Source organism: Elgaria multicarinata, chromosome 3 (assembly GCF_023053635.1).
Source record: "Elgaria multicarinata webbii isolate HBS135686 ecotype San Diego chromosome 3, rElgMul1.1.pri, whole genome shotgun sequence".
Taxonomy (NCBI): Eukaryota; Metazoa; Chordata; class Lepidosauria; order Squamata; family Anguidae; genus Elgaria; species Elgaria multicarinata.
In genome coordinates, this window is record NC_086173.1 from 110,652,248 (window position 1) to 110,674,513 (window position 22,266).

Sequence of the window (22,266 nt, forward strand, 5' to 3'; positions counted from 1 at the left end):
GCCAACTTCAGCGAGTTGACATTTTGCATAAAAACGGTGACTTGTGTTTTTCTGGAAATCAAATCTTATGCAAGTGGCAGCCATAAACAGCCATATGCGTAAATGGACGTTTACAGGCAGATTTCCTATATTCTTGGAAAGGCACAACAGCATCCTGTCATGATCGTGGGATGAGAAAAGCCAGGACCATTTTTGCTGTGTTACCCTCCATTTACTTTGGGAAACCAACTATGTACACTGCACAGCCTACACCAGCCCCATTCCGCTTGCTTTAAGGCAAGGTTGGGGAACTTGTGGCCCTCCAGATGTTGTTGGTTCCCAAGTCCCATCAGCTCCAGCCAGTGATGGGAGTTGTAGTCCATGAACATCCAGAGATTCCCCATCTTGCTTTAAGAACTGTGAACTGCCAGGATCTAGCACATACTGGCAGGGGTGTGGGTGTGTATGCACTAGCCACGAGGTGACTTCAGGCAATAATTTTGTGATGGATAGACTAGCTGCGAGTCTGCTCTAAGCTATCACTTTTAGAAAGTCTACTAGAGTAAAAGCAATTAATATGTAGTGGGGAGTCTTGCAAGCACTCAGAAACAGTTAGACTGATGTAATTGCATTTCCTTTGTCAAAAGCTGTCCAGATGTTCACAGGATACAATGCTAAAATACAGTGGATATTAAAAAGCAATCAATATAGCCTTAAATATTCCTTTTAGAATCTCTTCTCAGGTCTCAGTATATTAATATGATCATAGGCTGGACATATTGAGGAACTTACCTCTTAGAACTAAACATGCTGCATATTGCAAACAAAAAATGGGAAGGATAGATTGAACGGTATTTCAATACAATGATCATTCAATTATAACTACAATGATACTTTACCCCATAGTCCCATACATTGGGGATTTAGTGATCTGACACCTGCTTACTTGGAAGTAAACCCTACTGAATAAACATGCACAGGATTGGGATACAAACAAACTTTTCTTTGAACATTTCTTTGGATTTTTATTTTTATAGATTCCTATTTTTTATTTATTATTTGACATCCTTCCCATCTCAGATTTTCACATAACAAGTTTGAAGGAGCTGAAAGTATTTGCTTCACAGTGAGATTCAGTTTATTTCTAGACAAGCTAACATTTTCCAAATAAAATACATTGCATTTTCTCTCATGACTTAAGTCTCCAGATCCAAATGAAATCAATCAACATGCAAATCAAACCTGTGAAATTTCTTTGACTCGTATATATTCCAGGGAGAGAGTTATTTATACATCTTGCAGATGGGAAAAATAATTGGAGATGTTCTCTATTTTCATGTTTCCATATTGTGGAAACTAGTTTTAATTCAATATTCAAGGTCAATTAGGGATTGAGTTTACATTATGTTTCTTTTTTCCATCTGTAATCTCTGACAGCTTCTTGAGAATCAGAGTTGTTGTGGTCTTGTAGAGCATCTGGTTAATGCAGGAAAATCCAGAGCTAGAACTTCCCCAACAGAAGGCTGCTTGAGGTTCTCCAGCAATGGAGAACCCAACATTCCCCTAGGGAATTGGTTTCATTCTCAAACTATTCTTGCAATTAAGAAGGTTCTCATATACTCTTCAACCAAAATCTACCTTCCTGTAACTTAACCTCATTAGATTTAATCTGCCTTCTGGGGCAGCAGAGAACAAGTCTTTGCCCTCTTCTAGGTGACAGCCCTACTGGAATTTGAAGAGGAAATAAATTTGAAGAGGAAATAAAGCCAGACTGCTCACTTGAGGGAATGGTATTAAAGGCAAAACTGAAGTACTTTGGCCACATAATGAGAAGACAGGATACCCTGAAGAAGAGGCTGATGCTAGGGAAAGTGGAAGGCAAAAGGAAGAGGGGCCGACCAAGGGCAAGATGGATGAATGATATTCTGGAGGTGACAGACTTGACCTTGGGGGAGCTAGGGGTGGCGACAGCCGACAGAAAGCTCTGGCGTGGACTGGTCCATGAAGTCACGAAGAGTCGGAAACGACTGAACGAATAAACAACAAAACAACACACACCCCTGCCCTCCACACAGACACAATGGAGTAGCCACTTCCCTTGTTCCATCACTGCAGCCTGAAGGCTGTTGCAAGGTGGCAGTTGAGATAGAGGAAAAATCTGATCCCCTACATTACATTGAAGTGTACACTACTGATTTATCTTTGAGGAGCATTATTTAGGGTATGGTCATATGCATGTTTAGCAGAAAAAGGCCTGCAACTCCCAGCTGGGAATGTAGACCTTTTGTCTATCATGCTTAGGATCACATAGGATTCCTAAGAAATAATGTGTGTATTTTTATTATTATTATTTATTTATATAGCACCATCAATGTACATGGTGCTGTACAGAATAAAACAGTAAATAGCAAGGCCCTGCCGCATAGGCTTACAATCTAATAAAATCATAGTAAAACAATAAGGAGGGGAAGAGAATGCCAACAGGCACAGGGTAGGGTAAGCAGGCACAGGGTAGGGTAAAACTAACAGTATAAAGTCTGCACAACATCAAGTTTTAAAAGCTTTAGGAAAAAGAAAAGTTTTTAGTTGAGCTTTAAAAGCTGCGATTGAACTTGCAGTTCTCAAATGTTCTGGAAGAGCGTTCCAGGCGTAAGGGGCAGCAGAAGAAAATGGACGAAGCCGAGCAAGGGAAGTAGAGGCTATATGGTGTGTTTGGTTGAGGAGATATACATTGTTGATATTTTCTGAATAGGCTGGCTGTTATTGTAGTTGCTCTTGTTCTAGCAGCATACTCAAATCGGTGTGTGGATATAGCTTTGTGTAAGCCCATAGTCTGTCTAGATCAAACAGATTCAGGATTTGGCTATAGTAGGAACCTCCACACCAAGCATGTGAATGGAGTCCAGTCTGATATAGCCTCTTTCTTTCCCACTCTGTGCTTCCTCTATTGCCTCATCTGTGTAATACTCTGCAGTGTAGTCATACATTTTTGGAGTGCAAGTGTTCATTATGACAGTTGCCATAGCCACTCCCACAAGGAGAGTCAAAAATGCAAGCAGCAAACAAGTTCTACCACTTGTGTATATTTGCAATATTTATTTATTTATTTTATTTTATTTATTGCACTTATATACCGCTCCCATAGCCAGGGCTCTCTGGGCGGTTTACAGAAATTCTAAAATTAAGATAAAAACGAGGATACAAAATTTAAAATTCTAAAACACAGAACATACACACATAAAGCATAAAAATCCGTTAAAAAAACTAAACATGTGGGTGATTAAGATGTGCCGCCATATGCCTGGGCAAAGAGGAAAGTGTTAACCTGGCGCTGGAAAAATAGCAGCGTTGGTGCCAGGTGAGCCTCGTTAGGGAGATCATTCCATAGTCTGGGGGCCACCACCGAAAAGGCCCTATCCCTCGTTGCCACACTCCGAGCCTCTCTCGGAGTAGGCACCCGGAGGAGGACCTTAGATGTTGAACGTAGTGACCGGGTATATTCACGTCGGGAGAGGCGTTCCATCAGGTATTGTAATAATTATGCTACTATTATAGCACAAATTATTATGCTATAATAATTTTCTATTTATAAATTTCTACTACCGATGTAGTAGTTTTATTTCCAAAGAGGGGGCACCAGTTGAATAAGAATAACAAACAAATGCTAAAGGGCACACAACTGTTCAAGGAATATTATAATGAGTAACAACCCAAAACAAAAGTAATTGTACAAAGTAAGCAGAAAGTGGTGAATTGAACAATTCTGCACACAGAGCATATGTGCTACACATGCATAAAGTACAAATAAACAGTAATTTTTACAGATGGGTGAAGGTGTGAACAGAAATTGAAGACAAGTTCTATACAAGCCAGATAAGGTCTTTAAGCCAAGCAAAGTATTTTTACAGGCACCCGGTTCAGTCCTATTTTTGGCTTCTTCAGAAAAACAAAATCTTTATCTGTAAAGACTAAAAACATATACGTAATACAAATGAAATCCAATTTGAAGTTACATAGTTGTTTTCAAATAGCATCAGTTTTATTTCCACCATAAGCAGGCTGTTTGTTAAGCAAATGTGCCTTAACTGGCCATTCTAGACTGGGAGCTCAGCTACACCAAGCAGGATATTCCACTATGAAAGTGGTATGAAAGCAGTATGTAAGAGGCTGGAGCCACACTACTGCTTTATAGCGGTATTAAAGAGCACTGACAACTGTTGGGGCCCATTGACACATACCATATACTACTCTCATACCACTTCCATAGTGTTATATCCTGCTTGGTATAGATGTGTCACGGGTTCCAACAGTTGTCAGTGAACTTCAGTACCACTATAAAGCAGTAGTGTAGATCCTGCAGTGCACTTCAGTACCACTATAAAGCAGTAGTTTGGCTTCTGCCTTTTATATACCGCTTCCATAGTGGAATATCCTGCTTGGTGTAGATGAGCCCTAAGTCACCCCAAAATACTTTGCATTACATACTTTACCTGCTCCAGGTTTTTGGGAGCCTTTGCTTCCATGTATGTCCTTTTGCTATGCTGTGCTCAAGCGACTGAGACTTTCCAAAAATATTTTAATGAATATGAAATCTAAATTATATTGGTTGTCTTAGCTGGGGTCATTGAGTGCATGATATGCCAAGCTTGCTATCAAAGCTTTCTAAACTTCTGTGTCTAATCAGTTCTTTCCACTGTGACCTTGATGAATGAATCATTCAGTGCAAAAATCTAAAGAAGAAATATGTCTCATAACTCTACCTATAAATTGAAAGTGTTTTTAAGCTATTCTGCATCGGCAGGAAACTCTGAAAATAGCACCATGTAAATGTTTCCTTTTGGACAAAATAATTTCTACTAAATCTTCGAGAACTTTTTTCCCCCTGTAGTGAACTTAAAAGAGGCGAGTTCTTTGGTGTGTAATATGCTGGCATCTGTTTCCTCTTGCAGATATTAATGAATGTGTAACAGATGCTCATACCTGTAAGAGAGGAGAACGATGTGTCAATTCAATTGGATCATTTACATGTCTTCAGCAACTCAGCTGCCAATCAGGTTATGAACTTAAAGATGGAGAATGTGTTGGTAAGGCCAAAAGTTTACTTATTTTTGAATAAGCATTGACCAGTTTTTCAAGCTGGGTTGATACAGTCATGTGTTATACATAACCCTATAAGTCAAAATCTTAAATCAAAATAGATGTTTTATCTTTTGTAAACAACTCACTTAGTAGTCTACTTATAGAAGACATATTAAGATTATTATAGACCAATTTTATTGTTATTTGTATGTAAAAATGTGGTATATAGACATAATTAAACCAAAGGAATCTAATCAAAAGGAAACCCCATGTTTACAGCAATATTTGAAAATACATTTACATACCACTTTTTTTAGTCTAAGGAACCCAAGTCAACTTGCATAATTCTGCTCTGCTCTCAGACCTCATGAGTCTCAGTCGAACACTCTTAACAACTACACCACACTGGCACTCCAAGAGTGCAATCTTTAGTCCCTGGTAGGGCATCACAGGGGCCATAGGATATTGTGGTCTCCTTTTCCATGGGTGGGGGAGAGAGCTGTGGGCAGAGGAAGTGGTCCATCCCCAGAAGTACCTTTTTTGTGGCAGTAGAAATCTCCACCTGCAACCTTCCTCCATTGTTGGTGGTCTGCAGCATCCAAAGCCCTTTCTTTTCCTGACACAGCCCTGACAAGGGAGGGGAAATATAATCCTGGAGGTGACATATTTGGTTTCCCTCCAGCCACTCCACTCTACCTTCTGCTCTTGGCAAGTCTTTGGAAGTGGTGGCTCCTCCACTCTAGATTTTCCCACTCCTGCTTCCACAGGATTCCTTTGTAAGTATTATGTGACTTAATTAGAGCTTGATCCTACTCATCTTTATTCAAAAGTATATCTGGCTGAATTAAATGGTGCGTGGGCCTGCAGGCCTAACATTTATATAGCAATACTGTAGAGATGCCAAACACTTACCCATTCATTCAGCAATACAACAATACTATGAAGCAGATCTTGCAAGTCGGGACTGAAACCCAGTACACTTGGTTGTCCCGATGCTTTAAAAAGGTCTTTGTGTGGAAAATCTCCACAAATCTGGGAGTGATTTTCTTCACGAGCAAACTGTCCCCAGAAACAGGGATTCCACCCCCTCTTTTCTTAATGGTCTTGACTGTATTATTTATTCTGAGAAGGGGTGAGCCCACTTCTCACACATCTCCTGCACACATTCAGTTGCCACGTGGAGGCAAGTATGATCATGCTAGCTGAGTCAATCCTGTGCTCTGTGTATCTGCAAGCCCCGCTCAGCCTCTCGGTATTGGACAGGATGTAAGAAAGGTTCCTACACATCTGGTTGTACATGTCTAGGGCCTATATTTACTTTAAAAAAAGCCAGCCTGGCTCCAGAGATATGCAAGAAATACTGGTTGGTAGCAAACACCCTCTTTCTGGATAAAGTGCTTGAGAGGGTGGTGGCAGCTGAGCTGCAGGCACTCCTGGAGGAAACAAATTATCTGGAGTCTAGATAATCTAGATTCTAGATCAGTTCCAATCTGGATTAAGGCCTAGTTTAAGGACAGAATCATTCGTGGTTGCCCTGATGGATGACCTTCATTGGGAGAGAGACATGGGGGAAAGCAACCCTGTTAATTCTCTTTGATCTCTCAACAGCTTTTGCTACTATCTACCATGGTATCCTCATGGCCCAGCTGTGTGGATTGGATTGCAGTAGTTACCCTTCGACTTGCAGGATTGTTGTTAGAGAGTTGTATTGGATAATTCTGTGTCACTCCTCCCCTAGCATTTGTGTAATGGGGTGCCGTAGTACTGTTTAATATCTTTAATGTCTTCATGATATTAAACAAGGGTGCAGTGCTGTTTAATATCTATATGAAGCCATTGGGAGCAATCATTAGGAGATTTGGGCTATGATATGCTGGTCTTCTTATATGTGTGGGCAGCATTCAGAAATCATTCATTTCCTTCCAAACCTACGATTTCATGGGAAATTATTTGTAGAGTGTGGCAGGTTTCTGCGCCTGCCTATGAGGCTTTCTCAATTCATGGTTTATAAAGCATCTTTAATATGCTAGTTAATTTCAAATACAGCATATTAAAGATTACAAAGCAGATGTATAAGTGGTCCTCAGATTAATGTTTGGCCTCTAGGCCTAAAATTCAAGCATCCCTATAATAAGCAATGACTGATTACTTGTTTTAATTCCAGTGCTTTTGCACATGCTGTTATATTAGGAGTCAATGAGTCGTTATTATCGTTAGATGTTTCTTCCTCTGTTCTTGATGATTTAAGTAACAATTGAAAGATCTTATGACTCAGATACATAAAAGCAGGAGGCATGCCTTATTGGAGTTCTGCATAAATGGATTTTTCTAAAAAATGGGGATGCTTGGCTTCCTTGTTGGTAAGCTTACCTTAAATATTCTCAAAACAGCTTTTTTTAAAACAGGAAATGAAGAGGCACATCATATTTTTAGCATATTTAGTAAAGGTTGCAGATATTTTCCTACATCTTTGCACATCAGTAATACAGGGAGTAATACTTTTACTGTGGAGCTGGGTTAGCTAATTAAAGATTATTGTTGTTAAGTATCTTGGATTTAATGCTGGTGATGCCCATCACTGCAGCATCTCTATAAAGAGTCATGCTCTGAAAGTGAGCACCCATCATTTTTTTAGCTTACTTGTGTGCATGAACAAATCGAGGACCTTCAGAGAAGCTAAATGCTGCTACAAAAGAATAAGAAAACTGTTGACTAAATTAATGGTTTTTGTTTTGGGTTATAGATATTGATGAATGTGAAAGAGGAACGCACAGCTGCAAGATAAATTTTGTATGTCAAAATACAAAAGGGTCATTCTATTGTGAATCAAAGCAACGATGCATGGATGGATTTTTACAAGATCCTGAGGGTAATTGTGTTGGTAAGTTCAACTTTGACAATATATTCCTTAGTGAATGAGCTCCAGATACTTTTATATCACCTATATTCGATCATGTTTAATTGCCTTTAAAGATCCACTATTTCCTCCCTTTAAAAATAATTTCCCTTAAAAAATGAAAAATAAATTAAAATTAAGCTAGGTTGTATAATATTATATGTCTAACTGTTGGCTTAACAGATTCCCATCAGCCTGAGATTTATTGCATAATAAATCAAAGCCAAACGAACAAGAAAGGAACAACAGCTGGAAGATGGGTTCCTGATTAATTTAATTATAGATACTGATATATTAATATAGATTTTTTTCCCCACAGACATTAATGAATGTACATCACTTCCTGAGCCCTGTAAAGCTGGATTCAACTGCATCAATACTGTTGGGTCTTATACTTGTCAGAGGAACCTCTTAATTTGCAGCAGGGGCTATCATTCGAGTGAAGATGGAGCTAGATGTGTTGGTAAGACTCAGATCAAGGAACCTGGCTGACTATTCGGAGGGATTTAATGCATCCCTAAATTCTAATCGCTAAATTCAAATGGTTAAATAAAATTCTTCTATACATATGCATGTTTCAAATTCCTACAAATACATGGATGGGAGGATTTGTTTGCAAGCATTTTTAACACTAGTGGATGACATCTAAGTACTGTTCTGGCTTGTGACCACCAGAAGGAAATTCACCCTCACGCTTTCCCGACTTGCTTAATCTGAACATCGATTTGAGCAAGTGAGGGTCATAGCAGGTCTGCCAAACTCACGAGGTCTTAGTGGTGAAATGCTTTATTGAATAACATTGCTTTTCACTGGGAATTAATTTTCATCAGATATTAATACTGCAGGTACACTGGAGCTTGAATTTAATGTTGATCCAAAATTAATTACATAGTTTTCATGGTGCAATGGGGCAGAGGCCTTGTAAGCAGCAGCCATTGCTGAATAGGGACAGGCAAGTGTGTGAAGGTCCAGCTCACACAGATTCTCCAAACATTGATGCTCGCGTTTGCAATCGCTGTTCATTTTGAACATATATATATCTAAGGGCAGGCAGGGCATATACATGGTCACGGGTACTCAATTTTTATGTGTAAATATATTATCTTTTGCTATCATCAAATGGTGCTGATTATTTCATTGAGCTTTTAGACCCAATAGCCAGAGTTCTTTGGACAATGTGCAGGAAAATTAAAGACATAGAATACAAAGAAGCAAATGAGTTATCCCCAAGTAAATACTTGTTTGTTTTGGCTCTAATGTATCAGGGACATAAAAGCATGGAGTGGGGAGGAGAGGGGAGGAAGATAAAGGTTAGTTGTGCACTTCAAAACCAAAGTAATTCACATGTAATGGGTTGTCTGAAATTACCAAGATCCACTGTCATGCAACAAATTTTGCAAAAATCTTTGGCTGGGATGTGGAAAAGAGGCCCTTGGTTTGGTGACTAACTATAACAGACTGCCTACAAAAGGCATAAATATGCCAAAAAATAAGATGCACAATAAAGAAGACAGCAGAAAGCAAGTCACACTCATGAAAAACAGCAAAAACATATTTCAAAAAATCAAAAATCCAATTACAAAAAAAAAAAATGGATTCTAAGAAACTTTTCAAATTTCTTATTTCCCCCCCCCCCCCCTTTTTCTCTGTATTTTAATCTTATATCAATTTTTGCTGCCTGGTTTTATCCCGGTTGTGCTTTTTATACTATATTTTGTATTTGCGCTTTTAATCTGTTGGTTGTTTTATTATGGTTTTAATTTTTGTGAACCGCCCAGAGAGCTTCAGCTATTGGGTGGTATAAAAAAAATGTAATAAATAAATAAATAAATAAGAGCAGGCATGGTCAGGCACCTGCCGAGGGTCCACACACCAGCAGGATCCCAGTGACGACAGCCCTTGGAATTGCTCCTCCTCTTCATCTTCGCAACTTGCTTTTCACCTGCCTTTCACTCTAGCCCTGACGGTGGTGGTGGTGGTGGTGGTGATATGGAGAAGCACATCACCACCACCATAATGAAGAGAGAGGTAATGAGGAGCAGCAGTAGCTGGTGGCAATCATGGACAGAATGTGGCCTCACTGAGAGAGGGCCCCCACTGAGGGCATCTTGCTCAAAGGCCCTCAAAAACAGAGCTGGGACTGACCACCATGGACATTTCTCAGTGGCATCATCTGCTGCTTTCTGCATCTGCTCAACCTCACTGGCCACTAGTGAGAATTTGATCACAAACTTGGCGTATTTTGAAAATACAGAAATCGGAACTGCAGTCCATTTGGGAACTTTGTGGTTCATTCTAACTGTAGAAAAATATAGTACATGAAAGCTTTATGCCTCTTGGCATGTAAGTGAGTTACCTCTGCTTAGAGTTTTAATGCTCTGGGGTGGTTTCTTTAAATAAGGGAGGAGTACAAACAGCAAAACCCAAAGCCATTGTGGTTCCAATTTCCTCTTTCCTTTTGTAAGAGGCATCACTGTGGATAATTAGGTTTCTGATTGGATTATGGTAATAGAAATAGATCATCTGGACAAGTCTTTGCTGAAGAACAGAGTCTGTGTGGTTGCTTCTTTTTGTTTAGAGAATTCATCTTCCCAATAATGTTCAATTTTTCTAATTCAGTAGATTGGTTAGCAGCATTTTCCTGCTATATTTAATTGAAAAATACTGTAGCTATCATGAAATATGGTGCAGTTCTGACTGAATAATGTCCTGGACTTAATTAAAGGCAGAACACATGGGAACCCGCAATTTCACAGAAACTAATCAAAGGGCTGAACAAATGAATTAATGGCAACTAAAGTTGCTAATTTGCAGATTTAAATCTGTATTAAAATTAACTTTTTAATGCTTGCTCTGATGCAAGGAGAGAAGCAAAGACATAGCACTTTAATAAAAAAATGTTCACACTTTCAATTATTGATTTATACATTGTTAGTCTTATTTAAAAGAAGATAGATTAGTAAACAGATAAAACACCAATGGTTAGGAAACATTTCTAGCCAAACCCAAGTTACCTATGAATTTCAGCACAACAGTTATTTATGTCATTTTTGTATAGACCTTTTTCTAGCCATCTTTCCATGGAAAATGAGATCAAGTCTACTTACTAACTTGTTCTCAGTGGAGTTTTGTAAGTTGTCATAGAAATATAAACTCACCTGATCATAAGAACGTAAGAAGTGCCATGCTGGATCAGCCTGAGGGTCCATCTCATCCAGCACCCTGTTCACACAGTGGCCAACCAGCTCTTGACCAACGACCAACAAAGCAGGACACAGAGCAATAGCACCCTCCCACCCATGCTCCCCAGCAACTGGTACACAAAGGCTTACTGCCTCGGATACTGGCCGGGCATTGCAGTTTGTCCCGGTTCCTCGTGGTTCCTCGCGAGGAGCCAGGACCCGCACACGGGTCGCAGAGCTTCTCAGGGGCACTGCGCCAACAGGGATGATGTGTGGGGAGTGAGGAATGAATATATATATATATATATATATATATATATATATATATACACACACACACACACACACACACACACACACACACACACCCACCCCAAAATCTTACTTTTTGCACACGAGTGCTCGTGCACAACTTCTCCTTTAAGAAAAAAAACCAAAAAATGGCAGGTACGACGCCTCTCCCTCACAAGATCTTCACCACTCTGTCCCACTAGACCAGTAGCTAAAGCCTATGAAAGCGTAGTTCCTCCCATCACATTACATACTTCCATCACAAACCTTGAAGAGCGTTACATGCCTATAACATGTACCACTATTCACTATTGTAGCGACTCCATCAATTCGAAGATTTCATATGTCATGGGTATATTCTAGTGTAGGAAAATGGTGGTTTATTAAAGTACAGCATTACAAATGATAGAGGAGAACATTGATATAAGTGTCACTGCTTATAACAGTATCAAGGACACAACTTTTGCAATGTGATAGGAACTTTTGTTTGTAGCAAAACCCAGCGGGTGCCCTAGGGCTTTGCAAGCTGCTTTTAAACACCATGTTTAAACACCAAGAAACAGAACTGCATGAACCCCATTTGGCAAAAGGGAACTAGTGATTGCTAATCGCTTTTCCTGCAGTGTTAGGGGGAAAACATTAACAGTGTCTCTGCTCCAGTTTGACTCTCACAATGCAGACTTCTTTTTCAGTCCAGCTGCCTGCAAGCTGTGATATTCAGAGAGTGACCATCAGCTTGGCCCACTGTGGTGAGAGTAATTGCTACCTTTTGCTTCTGTAGATGTTGATGAATGCCAGACTGGTGTACACCGCTGCGGAGAGGGACAGATTTGTCACAATCTACCTGGAGCTTACCGCTGTGACTGCAAGATGGGATATCAGTATGATTCATTCAGCAGAACCTGTATTGGTATGTACAGCACAGGAGGAGATGTTATTGCTGATTGATGAAACGTAGACTGCAGGCCAGTGTTCCTGTGCTGCTGTTTCCAGTGCAATTATTAATCCCACAGCACTAGAGCTCAAAGGAGATAATAGAATTGTTTCTGAAACCACCTTCAATCACAGGGACCAGCTCATATGTTTATCAGAAGTGCTATTGAGAACATGTCCACATTTTATTTCAGGTGTGGGCAATTGATTGGGGTCAGCTTAATTCACTCCTTAGCCATAAGTTAAACACTATCTCCTGTGCATTGGGCTGAATCCGGGATCTATTTTCTGTGGATGGAGGGGCTCTCTTCACAGAAAGTGCTTCCACCTGTGTGTTTTTTGGGGTGTGTGTGTCTGCTCTCTCTCCCTGTACAAACACACCTGTGTAGCATTTTAAGAGGGCAGGATGGACTGCTGTGGGGAGGAGAAGGCAGGGACATCCACTTCCACCAACCCAGCTGTACATGCCTAAATCTGGATTCTGTCTATCTATCTATCTATCTATCTATCTATCTATCTATCTATCTATCTATCTATCTATCGCACTAAATGTTTCCACATTGGGAAAGCAGAACACATCATGCTACGTGCTGGGCTTGATGAATCCAGCCTTCATCAAGGCTGGAGTTAAAATCGTGGGAAGAAACATTAGCAATCCCAGATATGCAGATGATACCACTTTGAAGGCTGAAAGTGAGGAGGAACTGAGGAGCCTTATGACGAAGATGAAAGAAGAAAGTGCAAAAGCTGGGTTGCAGTTAAACCTAAAAAAACCCAAGATTATGGCAACCAGCTTGATTGATAACTGGCAAATAGCGGGAGAAAACATGGAGGCAGTGACAGACTTTGTATTTCTGGGCGCAAAGATTACTGCAGATGCTGACTGCAGCCAGGAAAACAGAAGACGTTTAGTTCTTGGGAGGAGAGCAATGACAAATCTTGATAAAATAGTTAAGAGCAGAAACATCACACTGACAACAAAGGTACACATAGTTAAAGCAATGGTATTCCCCGTAGTAACCTATGGCTGCGAGAGCTGGATCATAAGGAAGGCTGAGCGAAGGAAGATAGATGCTTTTGAACTGTGGTGTTGGAGGAAAATTCTGAGAGTGCCTTGGACCGCAAGAAGATCAAACCAGTCCATACTCCAGGAAATAAAGCCAGGCTGCTCACTTGAGGGAATTATTTTAAAGGCAAAACTGAAGTACTTTGGCCACAGGATACCCTGGAGAAGATGCTGATACTAGGGAAAATGGAAGGCAAAAGGAAGAGGGGCCGACCAAGGGCAAGATGGATGGATGATATTATGGAGGTGACGAACTTGATCTTGGGGGAGCTGGGGGTGGCGATGGCCGACAGAAAGCTCTGGCGTGGGCTGGTCCATGAAGTCACGAAGAGTCGGAAGCGACTGAATGAATAAACAACAGATAGGGATACTATGGTAGTAATCCACCCGGATCAGTCTCTGATGTGGATATTGTAAATCTACTTGTGTGCAGACATGTATCATGGACCTTATTATGCCAAATTCTATGCAAATTAATTTTCAACAGGAGAAATTATAGGCAGCTGGATATAAAAACTTGAAGAATATGTTGCATAAGCTTGGAGAATTATCTGCAGAGAGTATAAGTGAAATAAAAACCTTCCTCCCAAGAAGGATAGAGGTGAAATTGATAAGGGGTTTGAAACAGGCTATATGTTGAAAAATGTTTGAAGAATTCAATTCCTTAATAATAATAATAATAATAATAATAATAATAATAATAATAATAATTTTTTTAAAAATATTTGTTACTCCCAATCAAGGTGGGGTACAACACAAATGCAAACGCCATAAAATACATATAATTAAAACATTTAAAACTAATAATTTATTAAAAGCAGCACATTATTAAAAGGCATCTTAAAATTCAACTGGGTAGGCCTGCCGGAAGAGATCAGTCCTGCCGGAAAAGATCAATGACCTAATCCTGGACTAATATGTGGGTCAGGACTTAAGCTGCCCAGCAGATTTTTCACTCCTCTAAATGTTGTGATGCAGTTCTCAGCAGTTTAACAGAGCAATCCTATTCATGTCTACTCAGGCGTAGGTCCCATTATATTTGATTGCGCTTACTCTCAGGTATGTATGCATAGAATTGTATCATAAATATGTCAAAATATGTTTAAATACTAGGGCTGTGTGTGGACCCCCTGATCTGCTTCGGAGCCTGATCCGGACCTTCCAGATCAGGCCTGATCTGCTTCGGACTGATCCGGACCTCCCCCAATCGGCCTCGGAGCCAGATCCGAGGCGAGATTCGGATCTCCGAATCGCGATTTGGATGTGTTTCTCCACAGAGTTCCATTGGGAGAAATAAACACCTATAATTTGTTCATTTTTCAAGATAGCCACATGAAAATTTCTGAGCTTACAGATGAATCCATGGTTGACATCTGTGGAAATTTGGGATTATGATCCAAGGCGGTGCACAGCCCTATTAAATACTATTAAATGATGCAATTAAATAATATTTTTTGAGAACAATTCACATTCAAATACTTATTCAAAATGTATTTCAGATTGACTAAAAGAAATCACAGATTAATGCAAAATAGTGGAATTAGTGATAGAGCTTTATTGTGTATTTTGGAGAATTGTTAGCTTCATTGCTGCTCTTGGCAGTGACTACATAATCCAGAATCAGTGCTAACAGTGCAAATCATGGCACAAGCAATACTGGAACTTTATTTCTTTATAAATAAATTAAAACCTATAGGCTGCATGAATTTGCCCAGGCATGGTGTCAACACATATGAGCACATCCTATGGTTATATGGATTTTATAAAATCTATTCTGTATGTGTTTCAGGGATTGTCAGATGCCTTTTGTCCACACATTAATGTAATCAGATTTTTTTCTCATTTCCCACATTCGCATTTCCACAATTTTTCACATGCAAAAATGGGCAAAGCCCCCTAAAATATGCATTTTCTGAGGGGGTGCATTTGGGGCTTATTATTGTTGTTATTATTTTACATATTTTTCTATGACTAAATTTGTGAAAAAATTTGGAAAGCAAAAGATCCAGTCTACAAGTCTGTGGAATCCATGCATTTTCAGAAAAGCCAATCCACTGCATAGTCTGTGGCTCAGTTGCATAGAAATCCAAACTCATATGATTCCATTATGGATTTCTCTGACACTTGTAGCACACTCACCTCTGTAATGGCCATCCCTTTGCTTCTCTTTTGGGAATTTTAAAAAAGCAGCTGCATGTGCAAAGTTGTTTGGTAAACCATATCCTGTATGAGGCAACTTTCCATGGACATCTGAGAACACAGAGTGCAAATGTGGAAAATCTGTAGAAATAAAGGCAATCTATGTTTCTAATAATGGCACTAATTGTCTGTTTCTATATTTCAACATTCGTTCACATTAATGAGAGTACAAAGTATAAGGAAATATAAAGTCTGAGATCAAAGCAATTATACAACCTAGCCCCCAACACTTTTACCATTTTCTTCCCTTCCTGACTCTGAAACCTGTTTTATGTTTGTGTTCACTCTGTTGTGCCAGATATAAATGAATGCTGGAATTATCCAGGCCGACTATGTCAACACTCCTGTGAAAATACACCCGGGTCCTATCATTGTTCCTGTTCTTCTGGCTTTCGCCTGGGTTATGATGGGAAGCATTGTGAAGGTACTTCACTACTCTGTTTCAAGACAAAACTATGAGAGCAAAATGATCTGTTTTTAATCTGTGCTGGTGAACAGATAATTTTGTAAACAGTGGTGATGACATCAAATTTCATATTGGATGGGGAGGTTAGCATGCAGTTGTTTGTTCAATGGCATAGATGCCATTGCACAAGCAGTGGGAGCTGCTTGTGCAACACAGTTGGCGGGGCAGAAAAGAATTGGCAGGGGCAGAAGTGCACCATTGGATTCTACCCATTGCATTCAAAGGGGCTTCCTCCTTGGGATGTGATTATAGGAAGTGCAGCCCAAAGTGTATGTTTGGTTTTTCCTGGCAAATCCTTTTCCTTGTAAACCCGCCCTGTGTTGAAGCACTCAGTACTTCTCCTTCAGCATCCCCCCACCCAACGTTTTTCCTGTTTGTTTTCATATTCTCATATTGATACTTGTTCCCATTATTCTCATTGATTTGGAGTATCAATAAATATATGACTATTGAAGACAGTGAGTTGGATCCAGAGAAGAGTGAGCGATACTCCTCTCATGCAATGGGGCTTTCCTCATCCCCACAACAGCCCCCTGCATCCCTCCATAAATGGCTTCTATGGGTCAAGACTCGAGGGGGTCTCTGAAACAGTATAGAGGGCTGCAGTGAGGTAGGGAAATTTGAAGAATTTGGCAACGCTGCCTTGTACAAATACAAGAGCCCTCCCATGCATGTAAGGCATCAGTGGATCGAAGCCTGCATTTTTAGGTTTTTTTAAAAAAACCCCACTATACTTCCTTCCTGGTAGTTATCCAATACCTATCACTCATGTTACGTTTCTGTTTTGTGTAGGCCCTAGCTATAAGCTAGCATCTCAATCCTAGGAGTCCCTTCCTACAGTAAACTCTAGAGGAGGGACGCTGCCTTAGTTGAAATGTGATCTACTTTCATTCAGTTGTATAACTCGTAAAATTAGTGCCTATATCCTATGTGACTCTGTATACACAAGTCATAAAAAATGTTTGGCTTCAAGACAAGCCTCATCATCTCCTTTCTGTAATGTTGGAATGGTAATAGCATGTGTGGAAAATAGGGTTATAATCTTTCACTTGTTTAAGCAGTAGGTTAATCAATGCTAGTTGATCTGTTAGTGTGGATCGATGGAGTTTTGAGCTAAGTGCAACCTTGTTGTTGTTGTTGTTATTATTATTTATGTCCCGCCTTTTCCCCCCAGTCCTGGGATTCAAGGCAGTTTACAAGATTAAAACATGTACAATAAAACATATAAATATAAATTACAAAAGTTAAAATAGAATTAAACCTACAGTAAAATTAAAGCAAAACGATGATAATGAAAGTATTGTGCATAGCCTTCCCTTCTAATAAGTGGTGACTGCACTATATAGGGGATTTGGTAATAATCAGTTCTATTTATATTTAATTGGCTAACTAATCAATAATTGTTCAGGATGATGATAAATCACCTAAACTCTTTAATCACTACACAGCATAACCAAACCTAATGGTGAACATGCTTCTTGCGTTCGTGGCCAATTTTTAGTTTCCAGGGAGTGAGGCACAATCCAAATCATGTTCCAGTATTGCAGAAAAGACAGAGTGAGCCTCTGGCTTATTTGCATCCACTTAGACAACTCATAAAATAAGGAATTATATCAAATGTACTTCTGTATGTGCAAGCTGGACATCTGTCATCCTGTTTCAAGATGCAAGCTATTTTTGCATTTGGCAACTTACTCAGTGACTGGCTACAGTGGGGCCTTTTCACCTTTTTTCTAATAATTAATACTGGTCTGCAATGGAGGTTCAAGTGAATAAATGTGATTTCTATGCTCATTTTTATACAGATGTCAATGAATGTGACAACAATCCATGCAGTCAAGAATGTGCTAATATTTATGGTTCCTATCAGTGTTACTGCAGGCAAGGCTATCAATTAGCAGAAGATGGCCATTCTTGTAAAGGTACATTCTGGATTTTCCTACCCTAATATTGTTGTACGCGTGTGTTGGAATGTTGTCCTTATATGTTTGTTACTACTTTTATTACAGATATCGATGAATGTGCACAAAGTGCAGGTATTCTGTGCACCTTCCGCTGCCTCAATGTACCTGGAAGCTATCAGTGTGCTTGTCCTGATCAAGGATATACTATGGGAGCAAACGGAAGGACTTGTCGAGGTAAGAAGGAGGTTGAAGTGCCTCAAATCCTTAAAGCATCATGTTGTGCCCCCTCATCACACTATTTTCAAGTATTACAATAATAATAATAATAATAATAATAATAATAATAATAATGTGAAACTATTGTGACAGAACTCTAAGAAGCTCTGTTTCTTATTTATGACTTGTTTTGAGCGAGGCGTGGGGGGAGAGACAATGCAAAAAGCTCTTCTGCTTGTTCTCCAAGTCTAGCCATAGCCTCCTACAATGGTGCTCTGCCAACCGGGGAAAGTGGGTTGGGGGGGGTGATTTTGGAGACATTTGTCCTTTGTTGCCTACTTTACATTGCATTGCTTGTGATATTAGAGTTCATCCAATAAAGGCGAAATTCGCAGTTCATTGAAGTAAGGACTAATTCACATATGCAGATTAACCATTCCATTTGTTTAGCATCAAATTCATTCTTTGTGGCTGTCATGATTCCAAGCCCTTCCACTGACAACAAAGACATCTGCTGTGTAATCAACAAAGCTATGTTCAATAAACATCTCTTCACACCTGAAGGGAGTGTGAATGCTAGGAGCTATTTTGGCTAACAAAGCTAGGCAGTTGCCTTCAACTGAAGCAGGTCTGATTCCTACAGTCCAACAGGCACTTTAGCTCAGTCAGGGTCTTTTGGGAGGAGCCTCTCGCGAGCTGCTACCCTAAGAGGCAGCCTCCCACGCCCTCTCAACTCTAGCCGCTTGACCCTGTGGCGGACTCTGGGATATGGTTTAATTTGTTCTTAGCTGTGTATATTTATTGTTTTATATTGTATGATTTTATCTGTACGCCATGTTGAGATCCTAATGATATAGGGCGGGATACAAATGTTTTAAATAAATAAATAAATAAATATGTCAACTCTTATGTCCCCTCCCCCTCAGACAGAGACTAAGTTCTCAGGAGTGGGCGGGGTGGGGGTGGCGAATGGTCTTTGAGCCATTTGCATTCTCTGCAATAAGCTCGTGGGAAGATTCATCCTTGACTCCTGAAGAGTCTTGGAGACTCTCCTCCCCCACTTCCTGTGATGGCTGGTAAATGATTCCTCCTCCTCCTCCTCCTCCTCCTCCTCCTCCTCCAGATTCTGAGTCCAACTGACTCCTCCAAAACACCTTTCCCCACACTAGGAAGAACAGGCCCGATCCTGACAGTGCCCCAGACTGTCTTATTGCCAGATGTCATCTCCAACATAATACTTTGCAATGGAGACTGTTCCCACTGTTGGATGACATTTTTCAAGTGGTGAATGTATCATGTGAGGAATGTGCATTTGTGAATTAGCTCTACCTTGGGCAAAGTGGGTTCCCTTGTTATGGCCTGTAAGCCTGAGAAATCTTTAGTGTGATGAATATGCCCATGTATGGTGTTTCTTTAGCATGCCTGGCTCCAGGTTTTGGTGAGCATTGTTTAGGCTGTCCATGGTGCCCCTCCCACTGCTAACTAGGCCACCAAGTGCCTGCCACCACCAAGTACCTGCCACTAGCTGTCAGCCTTCCCCTCACACTTATAGTCCCAAACATCTAGAGGACACCAATTGAGGAAGGCTGACATAGACACATACCACTGCTACTGTTCTCATAGCACACCAATGGCATTTTTGGCTATGTGAATACTCTCATATGCTTAAACTGTTTGTCTCTGAAACTGAACAGCTGCTTTTCTTTCTTTCTTTTGTTGTTCTCCTAACAGAAGTTAATAGCACTGGTAGCATAGCAATGCTACTAGAATTACTGCCTGAAAATTGGTATATGAAGTCTAAAACAGTTTTTGACTGTGGTACAACTAGAAATCAACCTAACTGAAGATCCTTCGATGGTTATTTTAAGCCCAGTCCTGAATGGCCTCGATGATTGTCTCCTTAACTTTTCCCTATTTTTAGAGGAGGAGAAATACCAAAACCATTCTGTCCATAACAACTCTTGAATCCCATGCATAGGTGTAATATTTGAATTCTCGATTTGTGCCTGTTGGATTTCCAGCACATGAACCTTGTTTAAACATTACAACCATGCGTGAATGCCAAAGGTCTTGAACATTGGACAGGATGGTCCAGTGAACAGAATGTGGTCTCTTTTTCACACCATGTGTAGGGAAATTACAGGAATACTAGCTGCATCCGGTGTAACATACGCCATTGTAGCATATCTTAAAGTTTATTAATTAAATATCGCGGGGGCACGGGCTGCTTGGAGACCGCTGATACAGCACCGTCTGGCAGACCTGGTGGGCAGGGAGGTCGGGGGGAGGGGGAGCAAGTGTCTCCTTCTCCCTGGGGTTCCTGTCAGCCTTGGGCTGCCCGCCCAGCTTGCATGAGATTAGGCTGGGGCTTCGGCTCGCAGCAGGCAAGCGGCCTCCCACCCGGCCACCAAGGGCCCTGGCCATGCCTCGCTCATGCTCTGGACCGTGGTGCTGCCCCCTTCATGGGGGGGAGTGAAGAGGCAGAAAGGGGGGTAGGATTACCTTGGAAAGCTCGTAGGAGTCGGGCGAGGGGCTTAGCAACCTGTATCAGCTGAAGTTACACGTTGTTACTGTTGCTTAGCAACCTGTATCAGCTGAAACCTTTACGGAAACATACCTAAGCATTTTATATAAATAGTTTGTTATCCAGGATATTTTATCCTGAAATCCAATAAATGTGGTGGGGTTTTTCCCCCTCTCCTCTTTTCCTTTTCATTTCATTCATGGCTTTTTTTACGGCTTAGTGAATTCAAGCTGATCTGTTTGAACTGGCATGGTAGATTTTTATGTTATGGATCATTGTTTTCAAAGTTGTGTGGTAAAACTTTAGAAGGCCAAGATGGAGAAGTAAATCTTTTTGCGACCATATGGAAACAATTTGCTTTTTCACCTAGTTTTAAGAATCAGTGAGGAGGGGCTTAATTTACTTTGCTTTACTTTGACTTCATATTTATTTATTTATTCCTTGGGCTTTTAAAGCAAGCCACACTCCATGCAAGAGTGATTCTTAGACCCTCAGGGAAGGCTACAGTATTTCTTTAGGAGCCCCTCTCTTTTAAGGCAACTGACAAATTTCACCGCAGTATTTTGCCACATGGATTGTCTGTTAACATTTATTTTATTCACAAACCTCTGAATGCTGTCTAGACATTTGAGAGTTTTCTGTGTGGCTACAAGAGCTGAGCCAGTGTTTTTCCCCCCACAACTTGAACTGGATCCATTGCATCTGGTATTCCATAGCTTCAGAACCGTGGTTTAATATTTTGTCAACTTATTGTTCAAGAATTGTTCTTGTGCCCAGTAACAAAAAGGTCTTTAATTTTGACTTTAAGCACATTATGTGGAAATGAATTCCTCTGAATTTAGTGGAATTACAAGCAACTTCATACATGCGATTTGGGGCTTTTAAAATAATCTTATGTGATCTTCCCAACCGCGGAGAGAAGTACCAGGATGCCAGTGAAAGGCAGGTCCACAAAGAGGAAGAGTTCAAACCTGCATGTGTGAACCCACCCATATAGATTCTTACATGTTTGAAAAAGATAACTGTCTTTGGTTGTCTTTTTGCATCTTAATTGAGGTGTAGAGAATTCTAGTAGGAATGGGTGAATCTGCAATGCTTTGCTCATGTTCGTTCTCTCTCTCTCTCTCTCTCTCTCTCTCTCTTTCATTTTTAGGTTCATTCTGTCCCATCTCCACATCAGATTGTGATTTTTTTTGAGTCCACACAAAACTTTCCATGCATTTTCATGCACACTTTTTTTTAAAAAATATGCATTTTACGCATTTTAAAATGTTGCACATTGCATACTTTTGCACATTTATACATTTTAAAGATTTCAAAGATTTTGCTCCCCAAATATATGCATTTTTTTCATTTTTTTAATGTATGCATTTTTGAAGTGTTCATATTCTGTGTGCTCTTTTTCTTTTCTTTTTTTCTTTTGCAAAGTGTTCTGGTGATACTAAATATTTAACTTAAATGTAAGTATCGGAGAAGATAGCTGTCAAGTTAATTATTGCTGCCAGCCAGTGGACAAAATGAGTAAATTATG

The 22,266-nt window shown here is 40.1% G+C and overlaps 1 protein-coding gene across 1 annotated transcript in view; it reads left to right on the forward strand.

Moving 5' to 3' along the window:
* Nucleotides 1–22,266, forward strand: part of FBLN2 (fibulin 2) — a 134,644-nt gene that overhangs the window by 106,586 nt on the left and 5,792 nt on the right. Inside the window, 7 exon segments of the mRNA XM_063121254.1 lie at nucleotides 4,929–5,063; nucleotides 7,802–7,939; nucleotides 8,274–8,417; nucleotides 12,209–12,337; nucleotides 15,924–16,049; nucleotides 17,897–18,013; nucleotides 18,101–18,229. Coding sequence (XP_062977324.1) covers nucleotides 4,929–5,063; nucleotides 7,802–7,939; nucleotides 8,274–8,417; nucleotides 12,209–12,337; nucleotides 15,924–16,049; nucleotides 17,897–18,013; nucleotides 18,101–18,229 — 918 coding nt within the window.